The sequence below is a fragment of the Heterocephalus glaber genome, unplaced genomic scaffold (assembly GCF_053883595.1).
Source record: "Heterocephalus glaber isolate CG9 unplaced genomic scaffold, H.glaber_assembly_v1.0 deba00001504, whole genome shotgun sequence".
Classification (NCBI taxonomy): Eukaryota; Metazoa; Chordata; class Mammalia; order Rodentia; family Bathyergidae; genus Heterocephalus; species Heterocephalus glaber.
The window spans coordinates 3,293,183-3,306,350 of NW_028258324.1; the positions used below are offsets into that span (position 1 = coordinate 3,293,183).

The following is a 13,168-nucleotide window of genomic DNA, read 5'->3' on the forward strand; positions in this document are numbered from 1 at the left end:
TTTAAAGGGATTTTTGTTTTCGATAACAGGGATTAAACTGGGAACCTTGCACTTGTGAGGCAAGTGCAGCACCACTGAACTACAGCCTCAACTTTTTTTTTTTTTTGCGGTACCCGAGACTGAACTCAGGACCTTGCACTTGCGAGGCAGGCATGGTGACACTGAGCTACATCCCTGGCCCCATCCTCAACTTTTAAAGTGATTTCGAATAAAAGTGATACAGAGGGCCGGGGATGTAGCTCAGTGGTTCTGCTGCCTGCCTTGCAAGTGCAAGGTCCCAAGTTCGATCCCCGGTACCAAAAAAAACAAAAAGTGACAGAATCAGTTCATCAAGGAGAGGGGACATAACAGCACTGCCAGGTTCTACAGAGGTCTTGGGCAGGTGCACCCCAACACCGAAAATGATCTCAGTTCATTAGGAAGAGGGAGGTGGAAAATCGATGACTGAATGCAGAAACAGAAAGGGCTTCAGTAGTTAATTTTTATAAAATTATAAACCCATGTCAATGAACAGCAAAGGACAAGGGGACAACAGCAAGTTTACTTGAGGTTTGGTTTACTATGGCCTGACTAGTAAGGTGACCAGGATCAGCACCAGAACCACAAAGTTCTGTTCTGAGCTCACACCAGACTCCGTTGGCATCAAGGTGTCCTCCCCATGCCTGGGCTCCAGCAGACGTGCTCCACTGTGCCGCACACTCTGAGGTGCAGGTCCACAGGCTCCTCTCACCATCTGCTTAAAAAGAACATTCAGCCTGGACATAAACCTCTGAGCAAATGGGGCCTTCTCTCTCTCCTCACAAAGGAAGGGAATTTTCTCCTGTAGTTTTCAGATGCGGTGACCCTCTCCTGGGAGTGGCAATGGTGCTTCGGGGTAGCATCGTCCGAGTCACATCAGTTGGTGTCCATGCTGCAAGCCTCATCGTCCCCCAAGCCCTGCTGTGAACTGCCAGGCCTCATTTCTCCATCACAAGAGCTAAGGAAGCTGGTGAGCGGAGGCTCCTTGCAACAGTCCTCATCCCGACGCTGGTAAAACAGCACATATGCGGCCTTCGTCTAGGACACAGAAGAGGAAAGTCCATTTACTGGTTAAAAAAAAGAGTCCATTTTCCCCAGCTTTTCTCTACCCAGCCAACATTCCCAGGGATTAGCCACCCTGTCCAGCATGCCACAGACATGACCAAGAAGGCCCTGCCACCTGAGGCTGGGTGCTGGTGCCCCTGCTGGGGAAGGGCACAGCAGGTGCTAGGACACAGAACCTGGAAGAAAGCAGAGCTTCTACTTTAGGAAGGATCTCAGAGCAAACAGCAGCCCACTCCACCACATCTGTGGCCTGGCCAATCTGTTGCCTGCGACATGGGCTGGGCTTTACCCCTTGAAAGTAAGAAGGGCACAGTGTAGAGCACTCACCACTATCTGGTCCTCAGAGGCCAGGGACACGTTGCTATCATCAAAGTAATACCATTTCCCACTGAATCTGTTCTTCGCATATGCAGTGTCTGACAAGTAATAAGCAAAACATTCCAGCAGTTGTCAGAAGTTAACCTGGCTTCATTCAAGAGATGCAAATGAAAACAACACTGAGATTTCACCTCACCTCAGAAAGAAAGGCTGTTATCGTGTAATCAACCAATAACAAATGCTGGCGGGGGTGTGGGGAAAGAGGAACCCTACTCCACTGTTGGTGGGAGTGTAAACTGGTGCAACCACTGTGGAAATCAGTATGGAGATACCTCAAAGAACTAGGACTGGAAGTCCCATTTGACCCAGCTATTCCCCTGCTGGGTATCTTTCCCAAAGAATTAAAAGAATCATACCACAGTGATATATGTGCACCCATGTTCATAGCAGCACAATTTCTAATAGCTAAAACTTGGAAGCAGCCCCATTGCCAATTAACTTGAGATTGGATGAAGAAAATGTGTTTTTTATAAAATGGAGTACTACTCAGCCATAAAGAATGAGAAATTAGGGCTGGGGATTTAGCTCAGTGGTTTTGCCGCCTGCTGTGCAAGTACAAGGACCTGAGTTCAATCCCCGGTACCAAAAAACAAAAACAAAAACAAAAACAAAGAATGAGAAATTAAGAGACATTTATAGCTAACTGGATGCACATTGAGGCGATACTCTTAAGTGCAATAAATAGGGCACACGTGTAAATGCTGAATAGTTTCTCTAGGGTGAGAAACTGAAAGTGTAAATAAGGACTAAAAGGTATAATAGATCATATGAAACAGGAAGAAAAGGGGAAAAGGGGAAGGAAGTGGGAGGGGTGGGAGAAAGGAAATAAGGGAATGGAATTAATATGAGAAAATGAAAAAATGGAAACAAAGTCTCTGTATATAGGGAGGAATGCAAAGTTAACCTGGCTAGTTTATCAAACTTGCACTAAACACACACACACACGCACACACAGAGTAAAAATAATTTACAATTTGTGTCCTAATGACCAAAAGACTTTTTTGCGGGGTGGGGGGCAGGTACCCGAGATCAAACTCGGGACCTTGCGCTTTCGAGGCAGGCAGGGGAATCACTGAGCTAAATTAAATCCCTGGCCCTTTTTTTTAGTTTTTTGAGACAAGGTCTGCTATTAAATAAGGCTGGTCTTGAATTCACTATGTAGCCCAGGCTGGCCTTGAACTCAATGATCCTCCAGCCTCAGCCTCTCCAGTGCTGGGATTACAGGTGTGTGCCACTATGCCCGGCCTCATTTTTTTTATATATTTTGAGACAAGGTCTCACTATGCCCAGGCTGGGTTCAAACTTGTGATCCTCTTGCCTTAGCTTCCTGAGTACTGGGATTATAGAAGCATCCTATGATGCCACCTCAAGAGCAGTTCAAGGCTTTAAACTATAATTTTTGAAAACTAATAAAAAAAACAACAACAGTTATCTAGTATCATTTTATGGATAGCTAGAAGCAGAAATCCAGAGCCAGGGGACTCATAAAAGTAGCTGATATTTAAATAAGATGACAGCTCTCTCAAATCAACAAGCCAAAGTGATCTCCCCACTGTCGAGGCAGAGGGCTGCTACATTTAATGGAAAACTCAAGGACTCAGGAGCCTGAAGGATAAACTCAATGGATAGTAGGTTTGGAGAGCTGGCATTTGAACAGGGGCCCTGAATGTCTTCCTCTAAAACTGTGTGGAGTCAGGAGTCTGTGATTAGGTAACAATTTCTCATGCAGGTGATGATGATCAGAAATCACTAACAGCCACTACTTTAGCAGGGTCCCAACTCTCAGAGTTTTGTCTTCCCAGTCCCTCCTATACCTCTGTGCTGCCAAAGAGCCAGTTATAATCAGTACGATGTACAGGAAGAGTCGAGATGGACTTTGGAGGGCTGTCTTTTCCCTTCTGATGGCACAGAATCCAAACATGAGGACTGGAGATTAACCAGCTATCTGGAGCTAGGAGGTGATTCAGTAAGAACAGAGGGTCAAGCCGGGCACAGTGTCACATGCCTGTAACCCCAGCCACTTGGGAGGCTAAGGCAGGAGGATTGCACCTTCAAGGCCGGCGTGGGCTATGTAATAAGTTCAAGGCAATTCTGGACTACATAGAGACCCCATCTTAAACAAAACAAGCAAGTATATAAAAAAGAATTTTAAAAAATGAGCAGGGCAGAAGCATCGAGAAAGCCTAGGCCTACAGAACTGTAGTCAGGTGTATAGTGCAGTGTCTGGCACTGGGGAAAGGGGACTGGAAAGTGCATTTCAACATCACCAAAGGGAGCAGATATTAATACTCACAGTGGCCAACTCCCATGGCTCCGTAGTGATTGGACACGGCAATGAGGTCGTACATATAAGGCCTGGCTGATGGGTCACAGACAAACTCGGACATGTTCAGAGCTCTGAGCAACACAAGAAAAACTCTTGATATGTTAAAATCAGATAAGTAAGAGTAACCAGCAACTTCTTTCAACCAACAGGGACTGACAAAGGGAAGCACTCAAAAAACTATTTAGTTGGGCCAGGGATTTAGCTCAGTGGTTCTGCCGCCTGCCTTGCAAGCGCAAGGTCCCAAGTTCGATCCCTGGTACCAAAAAAAAAAAAACAAAAAACTAGTTGATGCCTGCCTCGCAAGTGCAAGGTCCTGAGTTCGATCCCCAGTACCAAAAAAACTATTTAGGAAAAAAAATAAACGAACAGGGGCCGGGGATTTAACTCAGTGGTTCCGGCACCTGTTGCACAAGCACAAGGTCCCAAGTTCGATCCCCGGTACCAAAAATAAAAATAAAATAAAATAAAATAAAATAAATGAACAAGCAGGCATGGCAGGGCACACCTATTATATCACTGACTTGGAGGCTGAAGCAGGAGAATTTCAAGTTGGAGGCCATCGTGAGCAACTTAGAGAGCTCCTGTCTCAGAATAAAAGGGATGGGGATGTCACTCAGTGGTAGGATGCCTGCTTAGCATTTTCAAGGCTCTGGTTCAATCTTCATTATGACAGAAATAAAACAGACACTGCAGAGGAATGCTGGGGCCCGTGGTCTTATTTTTTCTTTTTTGGTACTGGAGATCAAACTCGGGTCCTTGCGCTTATGCAGCAGGTGGCAAAACCACTGAGCTAAACCCCCGGCCCATTAAGAACTTTTTTTTTTGGTACCAGGGATCGAACTCAGGACCTTGTGCTTTTGAGTCAGGCTGCAGAATCACTGAGCTAAGTCCCTGGTCTTATTTTGTTTTTGTAGATAGGGTCTCGCTATATAATTCAGGCCGACTTTGAACTTCCTATGTAGCCCAGGCTGGCCTTGAACTCATGGTGATCTTCTTGCCTCAGCCTTCTAAGTGCTAGGATTACAGATGTGAGCCACCACACCTGGCTAGAAAGCTTTTCTCCTATAACATTCTCATTTATTATTTATTTCATTTTTCTTGAGACAAGAACTTGTTATACTGCCCAAAGCTGGTCTTAAGCTCTTTGGCTCAAATGAATCTCCTGTCTCTCAGCCTCCCAAGTACCTGGGCTTATAGGTAGCTGGGACAAAAACTGTACCTGGCTTACACTGATTGTATTTGGAAAATTTCACACCTACATAAAAAGAAGGGCTGGTGTTCCATCCCTGGTACCAAAAAAAAAAAAAAAAAAAAAAAAGGGCTGGGATTTAGCTCAGTGGTTCTGCCACCTGCCTCGCAAGCGTAAGGTCCCGGGTTCCATCCCTGGTACCCCCCAAAAAAAAACCTTACAGAAAAGGAACAAGTTTTTACACAAAATACTCATACATATCATTAACATTGTTACTGTATTTTCATGTATGTATTAACTTCCCGAAAGCATCTAAAAACACACATTTTGTCAGGAACTCTTTTCTGGCTGGCTTACTTTTCTGTCTTAGCTGCAGTCTGTATCCTGGGGCCTGAGCGGACAGCAGTGCCAGTCACTCACTCTGTCAGGGACACCGCTGTGGAGGCCTGTATCCCACCCACTGGCCCCATAAAATCCTGGTTCTTTGCAGAATTTGTGCCTGTGCTGCCCCTCTGAGGCCAGGCTCCCTGGGACCAGTGACAGGCAAGAAAAGCAGGACAGCAAGGGGCATGGGTGGTGGCAGAAATGGTTGGCAGTACCCCAAGCCGGGGAAGGGCTCCTATGGGAGTCTACCTCAGCCCCAGAAGGCTGAGGGCAGGGCTGCCACAGCAAAACCCACCTCCCAGAGCCTGGCACACAGATAGTAAACTTCTCAGCCAATCCGTGTCACGGGGACCCACCTGACTGGGAATTCCACAACTGTGTCAAGCTTATCCCTCCAGTATCTGTTGTAGGAGAAACGTTTGAGGTGGACCACCAGAATCTTGGGCAAGGACCACAGGTCAAACTTTTTTGTGGCCTGTTGGTGCTTCTTACAGTTGGGACAGTACCTGAAGAGAAAAGAGAGGCAGCCAGTGCCATATGCTCAGACGTACAACCACAACATCACGTCCTTTCAGGGAGCAATCAACACCACAATTTCTGCGCAGCAACCTGCCTTCAGTCAGGTGATGGCTGTCTTTTTTTTTTTTTTTTTTGGTACCAGGATTGAACTCATGACCTTGTGCTTTCGAGGCAGGTGCAGTGCCACTGAGCAAAGTCCCTGGCCCAGGTGATGGCTGTCTTGGTCTGGAATGTACAACCTACACAGGAGGACTGTGGGGCTGAGCTGGTGTTTCAGAAGTGATATATCCAAGGACAAAGAGCTTGCGGCCTGTGAGGTTATGGAGCTCCATACCAGGGGTCATGCTCGCCAAGGGTCTCCATGGTGGTGAAAAGCTCAATGCAGTCTCGCAGGGCCACTGAGGTCTTCTTCTTCTTCTGAGGCTGTACTATGCTCATGTGCTTCTCGTAGGCCTGTAGAGACAAAGTGCTACCTTCTGCTGGAGAATTCTGATCTTCCCAGCTCAAAACATGGGCCTATGCAAAGACTTTATGAACAAAACCCCAATCACACAGGAAATATCACAAAGAACAAATTGGATCTCATCTTATTAAAAAGCTTTTGTACAGCAAAATAAATGACCAACAGAGTGAAGAGACAACTCACAGTGTGGGAAAAAATTTTTGCCAGCTGTTCCTCAGACAAAGGACTAATATCTACACTTGATCCTAGCCAAAAGGCCGAGAAGCGATGAGGACTAATATCTACAATATATAAAGAACTCAAAAAAATCAGACCCCCTAAATTTTTTTTTGGTATCAGGGATCAAACTCAGGACCTTTTGCTTGGGAGGCAGGCAGCAGCACCACTGAGCTAAATCCCTGGCCCTAGACCCCCTACATTGAAAGACCCAATCCAAAAATGGGCATCTGAAATGAACAGACATTTTTCAGATGAAGTAGAAAAATGGCAAATAAATACGTTAAAAAAATGTTCAACATCACTGGTCATTTGAGAGATGAAAATTAAAACAACACTGAGATTCCACCTCACTGCAGAAAGAATGGCTGTTATGAAGAAATCAGCTAATAACAAATGCTAGTAGGGCTACGGGGAAAAAGGAACCCTTCTCCACTGTTGGTGGGTGTGCAGACTGGTGCAACCACTGTGGAAATCAGTGTGGAGATTCCTCAAAAAACTAAAAGTAGAGGTTTCACTTGACCCAGCTATTACCCTTCTTGATATCCACCCCCCACAAATTAAAAGCACCACACCACAGTGATACATGCACAGACATGTTTATAGCAGCACAGTTTGTAATAGCTAAAACTTGGAAACAGCTCAAATGCTCATCAACTGACGAATGGATAAAGATGTGTTGTTTTTTTTTTTTTGGTACCGGGGAAGAAACTTGGGACCTTGCGCTTTCAAGGCAGGTGCCGGAACCACTGAGCTAAATCCCCAGCCCAATATGTTGGTTTTTTTTTATACAATGAAGTAGTACTCTGCCATAAAGGATGAGCTTGAGACATTTCTAGCTAAATGGCTGCACCTTTTTTTTTTTTTTTTTGGTACCGGGGATCAAACTCAGGACCTTCCGCTTGCAAGGCAGGTGGACGAACCATTGAGCTAAACCCCTGGCCCGAGACCATACTCTTAAGTGAGACAAACTGGACACACATGTTTAAATACTACATTGTTTCTGTGGTGTGAGAAATCAAAAGTGGAAATAAGGACCAGGATGTGTAACAGATATTGGGAAATGGGAAGAGAATGTTCAAATGGGAAAGGGAACAAGGGAGGGGGAAGAGGAAAGAAAGGAAAGAATAAGGAAAAAAATAGAAGGAAAAAATGGAAACAAAGGTTTTATAAATAAGGAGGGGAAGAGGGGTCGAAGGGGGAATGGAAAAAAAAGAAGGAAGATATATCCTGTACAGGTACAAATTAAATTCTCTATGATGAATGTTATCATTATATGTATCTAAAATGTAACAATAAAGGTTTTACTTCAAAAAACAAACAACAGGGCCGGGGATTTAGCTCAGTGGTTTCACTGCCTGCTGTGCAAGCGCAAGAACCCGAGTTCGATCCCCGGTACCAAAAACAAAACAAAAAAAACAAAAAAAACCCCAAACAATAAACAACAACAGAAAAAAACCCCACGGCCTACAGAAGAGTACCACCTGGACAGACTATTTCCTGAAGCCTCTCAGCATAAAAAGAACAAAATCTTGGGTGCTCTTCATCCTGTTTTATGTTTTAAGTAATGAGGACTAAAGCCAGAGTTTTTGCACTGGGTTACACGCTCAGACTTTTTAATTTTTTCAGACAAGCTCTCACTATGTAGTTCAGGCTGTCCTCAAACTTGCAATCTTCCTGCCCCAGCCTCCTGAGTACACCTTCAGTCTTAAACAGAACTTATTGCTGTCTGGCTGCTAAGTGATGCAAGCACACATGCAGGGCAGAAGCCCATGCACATCACTGACCGTGAACTCCACATGACGTACCTCAGATTCCTGCTCATCATAGTAAAGACTCCGGGTTTCACTGTCCCAGTCGATGGCCAATGTGGATCGAGCTGCGGAGGGGACCACAGTGTCACTCATTACAGATGGCCAGCAGCATGAGAGGCTCTTCAAGTGACCAGAATAAGTGCCATGCTCAGGCAGCACCGTCCACATCTGATCATCCATCCCTAGCTATTGCCAAGAGCAGTGGGTCCCAGCCTCAGCCCCCAAAAGCCCTTGACAAAGACTTCCACAGCACTCCTGATGAGCTCCAAGGCACTAACTATCCAGAATTCTAGCAGGGTGCAGTCAAAAGGGAGAGGGTACCAGATTCATCCTCTTAGCTTAAAAGCCAGAGAGAGAGAGAGAGAGAGAGAGAGAGAGAGAGAGTGTGTGTGTGTGTGTGTGTGGAGGGCTCTTCCAGGATCACAGAACTTGATAATAACTGAAAGCTATAGTTATTTAATCTGCAGTACTGGGTGGGGATTAGACCCAGGGCCTCTGCACTGAGGTACTTCCCCAGTCATTTTTAATTTTGAGATAGGGTCTTGCTAAGTCACTAAATTACCCAGGCTGAGCTTGAACTTTGAGACTCTTCTCCCTCAGCTTCCCAAAGTGCTGGGATTTCAAGAGTGTGCCACCATCCCCAACTTTCTGTATTTTCACGGAAGAAAAAGTTATATACGGTTATTCTCATATGTAAAATAAAACTAGGGCAGCCACAGGAAGTATTCCTGACCCACAGCAAAGGTCCTACAGAGCAGTGAGAGTGGAGAGAGAACTGCTTACTGCCAGGTCACTGTGAAACACAGGCAAGAGCCTCTCAGGGTCCAAGTGCCTAAACACTCCGCAGAGGGCTTCCAGCCACAGGGAGACTGTGAACCCTAAAGCAGTGAGGTCTGATGGCAAGGATTTGCAAACAGACCCAGGGTTCCCACAGCCTAGCCTGAAAAGTCAGGGATGTGCTTACAGTTCAGTTTGAGTAGTTTCCCATCAGTTGCAAGTGAATTTATGTCAGCTGTTCCATAGGAGTTCACAAGACTGAAAGTAAAAAGCCTTCTCGGGCAGGGCTGGCCCTTGACTTTCTTTTGGGTGGCCTCACTGGGGTCACCTCCCAAGTTGTCCTCCACACTGCCTTCTGGCTCTGAAAACTGCTCTTTGCCTTCATCCTGATGCTCCATTTCTTCTTCATCATCTCCTGCAACACAAATGAAAAACAATGTAGAACGGTACCTCAGTTCACAAACACGTTTGCTTGTGAACAATTTAGTTTGCAAATAAAAATGCTTAGCAAAATTGTGTTTTTATTTATAAACTACACCAGGTGACAAACATGACTGTGGCCATCTTTCCCACACAGACACAAATGTGGCCATCTTTTCTAAAATCATGGAACAAATTAAGTTTGTGAACTGAGGTACCATTATATATATTACTTATTACCATTTCAATATTATAAATTTTAACATTTGATGTTTCCTTTCAGATTTTGCACTATGTGGGACTCCCTTCATATTTACCAGATACTTGAGTTTACATGTGTCCCTTCCCTGTGGGAGAAGAGACAAACAGAGTGCTGCTATTCCCAGTGAGAAAGCAGAGGCCCAGAGAGCTTAAATGAGTCTCCCAGAGTGAAGTGACCCTGGATCCCCATCTTAAGCAGGCTGCACTCTCTGGTGTCTGCAGAACTTCACACTACATGGTCTCACTCTTGATGTCATGATTAGATTCACTTAGAGAAAAGGACTACCGTGAGACATACACTCAATGCTCAACGAAATAGTTTGGTAAGAAATGTTTCAAAATAAAAACAGAAAAAGTGATGGGGATGTAGGTCCCTATCACTGATAAAAGTGCCCACCTACCATGTTCAAGGCCCTGGGTTCCATCTCTAACACCACACACACATATACTACGTCAATTTCCAAATTTACAAGTATTGCAATGAATAAAAATACTAAGTAGAAATATTCAGTTCCTCCAGAAAAGACATATGCTGAATATTTTTTTTTTTTTTGGTACCGGGGACCAAACTTGGATCCTTGCGCTTGGGCAGCAGGCAGCAAAACCACTGAGCTAAATCCCCAGCCCAACATATGCTGAATATTGAAAATGAAACCTTGTGGTCATTTTCATTTCTTCCCTCCCTCCCTTCCCTTCTTCCTGTTTTATTTTTCTGAGACAGGGTCTTGTCTTGCAGCCTAGTCTGATCTTATACTTGCCATCCCATCTCAGCCTTTCGTGTGCTGGACTTACAGGTGCCTGTTTTGGGGGGGATTTTTTAAAAAATGTAGTCATTATTTTTAACATCAATTCTCAATTTCTAGGACTATGTGTTTCTTGGAGATATCTGGGGAATTTGAATTTAAGACATTACAACACTAACTTCTTTGAAATCTTTTATGAATTTTTTGTTTTGTTTTTTTGTGTGTGACACTGGGGACTGAACCCATTAAGTTACATCCCCAGTCCTTTTAACTTTTTTTTTTTTTTTTTTGGTACTGGGGATCGAACTCCGGTCCTTGCGCCAGGCGGTGGAACCACTGAGCTAAATTCACTGCCTTTTTTTTTTTTTTTTTGAGAGAGGCTCTCGCTATGTAGTTCAGGCTGGCCTTGAGCTCATTATGTAGCCCAGGCTGGCCTCAAACTCATGGCACTCCTTTTGTCTTAGCCTCCCGAGTGCTGGGAATACAGGTGTGCACCACCATACCTGGCTCTTTTATTAATTTTGTATTTTCAGACATGGTTTCACTAAGTCACTTAACAGGCTGGGCTCAAATTTGTGATTCTTCTGCTTTAGCCTCCTATAGTGCTGGCATTAGAGGCCTGCACCACCACACCCAGCTTCACTTTTGGTTTTATAGTAATAAAGCTATGGAGTCACCTAAATTTCCAAAAGAAGAGTAGTAAGTGTACTGCAGATTAGTCATGGCTCTTGGTCAGATATGGACTTGTTAGCACCCAGCCACAGTGGAGAGTAAAGCCTCTGGGTTCCCTATGACAAGTTCACTATACTGGGTTTTTCTTTTGGAGGGGGGTACCAGGGATCAAACTCAAGACCTTGCTTGGGCTTGTGAGGCAGGCAATGGAACGACTGAAGTAAGCCCCTGGGCCTATACTGCTTTTCTGATTACAACTTCCTTCCCTTTCACAGCATGAAAAGCCTTGGATCAGCTACCACCTGCAGCTTCCTGGCGAGCTATAGGGAAAGCCCAAGAAAGCCTGTCTCTACCTTCTGGCTGAATGGCCAGGATTCTGTCCTCCCTAAGGATGGAAGCCTCACCAAACAGGCTGGGTCAAGCACTTTAGGGCCAAGATAATAACAGCTTTACCAGAAGTCAGGTGACAGAGGCAGTCATATGGCAGGCAACCACCCACTTCTCAATCCTGACAGATGAGCATTCAAATTCTGACTCTGCTTCCTGACCTCAGGCAAGTCATTCAACCCCTTCTGGCTCAGTGTGCCTGGGTTAGACCCAACCTACATGAGCAGGCTGGGGGCCGGCAGCACAGAGAGCTGCTCCTGCAGGCAGAGCCCCCAGCCTCCCTCTCCCAGGTGTCTCAGGTGCACTGTGGTTCATCCCACCCCCACAGCATGGCCAGCACTCACCTTCACAGCTGCCCCTGGAGCCACTGCAGGCCCCAGGCTCCAAGGGCAAGCTGCAAAACTCGTCAGGCAAAGGTTGCTTTATATAGCGGCTTACAAAAAATCAAAGAAAGGACTGTTAGTTTTAACATTTTTACGGTTTTTCTCCACTATGCAGCTACTAAGTAGTTCATAATTTTTACATTCACCTATCACAAAGCAAATTTATGTACACGAAAGCACTTTACAATCACGTAATGGTTCAATACTTTTAAGATATTGACAGGAACCTGAGATCAGATGTTGAACCTATCAAGCCAATGAAAACCCCAGGAAAGGACTGCTTCAAGTCTTCTATGAATGCTATGTGGCACAATCATTTCTAAAGTGCTCCCAGCTGCTGTGCATGGGGGTACACCTGTGATCCCAGCTACAAAGGAATCCAAAGCAGGAGGATCAAGCGCTAGTGAACAATCTGGGAAATTTAGTGAGAGCTTGTCTCAAAATAAAATTTTTTTTTTTTTTTTCGTGAGACATTGTCATGCTATGTAGTTCAGGCTGGCCTTGAACTCACGGTGATCCTCTTGCCTCAGCCTCCCGGACTGCAAGGATTACAGGTGTGTGCCACCACAATCGGCTTAAAATAAAATTTTTAAATGAGGCATAGTGGTGCATGTCTATAATCTCAGCACTCTAAGAGGGCTGGGGATTTAGCTCAGTGGTTTTGCCACCTGCTGCGCAAGCGCAAGGACCCTATCCAGACCAGATCCTCAATACTAAAAAAACAAACAAACAAAAATCTTAGCACTCTGGGAAGCTGAGGAAAGAGGGTTGTTAGTTTGAGCCCAGCCTGTCTCAAAATAAAAGTGTTTAAAAAGGGCTAGAGTTGCAGTACAGTAGGAAGGCCCTGGGTTAATCCTCCAGTACCAGATGGACATACACATATACATAAATAAATGAAACTGTTAAAGAGAACTGGGACGTAGTTCAGTAAGACCACCCCCCTAGCATGGGTTCAATCACCAGCACTGAAAACAAAAGAAACTCCTTATTTTCTAGTAATACTAATCATTAGCATCAGAACTATAGGGAGATACCTCAGAGACAGCTGTTGTCCTCCCACCTGCCTAGTACAGGGGATTGAACCACAGCCTTGCACTGAATGACATCTCCAGCCCTTTTTATGTTTTAAGACAGGGTCTCACTAAGCTGCCCA

At 45.0% G+C, this 13,168-nt stretch overlaps 1 protein-coding gene across 6 annotated transcripts in view; it reads right to left on the minus strand.

Annotated features, from left to right (window-relative positions):
- Positions 1-467: 467 nt before the first annotated feature.
- The window catches only part of Usp4 (ubiquitin specific peptidase 4), a 43,828-nt gene continuing 31,127 nt past the window's right edge, over positions 468-13,168 (minus strand). For 4 of the 6 annotated variants that reach the window (XM_087186052.1, XM_087186049.1, XM_087186055.1 and 1 more), the window contains 8 exons: positions 11,977-12,065; positions 9,337-9,564; positions 8,367-8,437; positions 6,214-6,332; positions 5,717-5,866; positions 3,755-3,858; positions 1,411-1,499; positions 468-1,056 (listed from right to left, as the gene is read on the minus strand). In XM_087186052.1, coding sequence (XP_087042178.1) covers positions 895-1,056; positions 1,411-1,499; positions 3,755-3,858; positions 5,717-5,866; positions 6,214-6,332; positions 8,367-8,437; positions 9,337-9,564; positions 11,977-12,065 — 1,012 coding nt within the window. In that variant the 3' untranslated portion in view covers positions 468-894. Of the gene's footprint in view, positions 1,057-1,410; positions 1,550-3,754; positions 3,859-5,716; positions 5,867-6,213; positions 6,333-8,366; positions 8,438-9,336; positions 9,565-11,976; positions 12,066-13,168 lie in introns of all 6 variants that reach the window. The other 2 variants (XM_087186053.1, XM_087186050.1) reach the window with 1 other exon arrangement.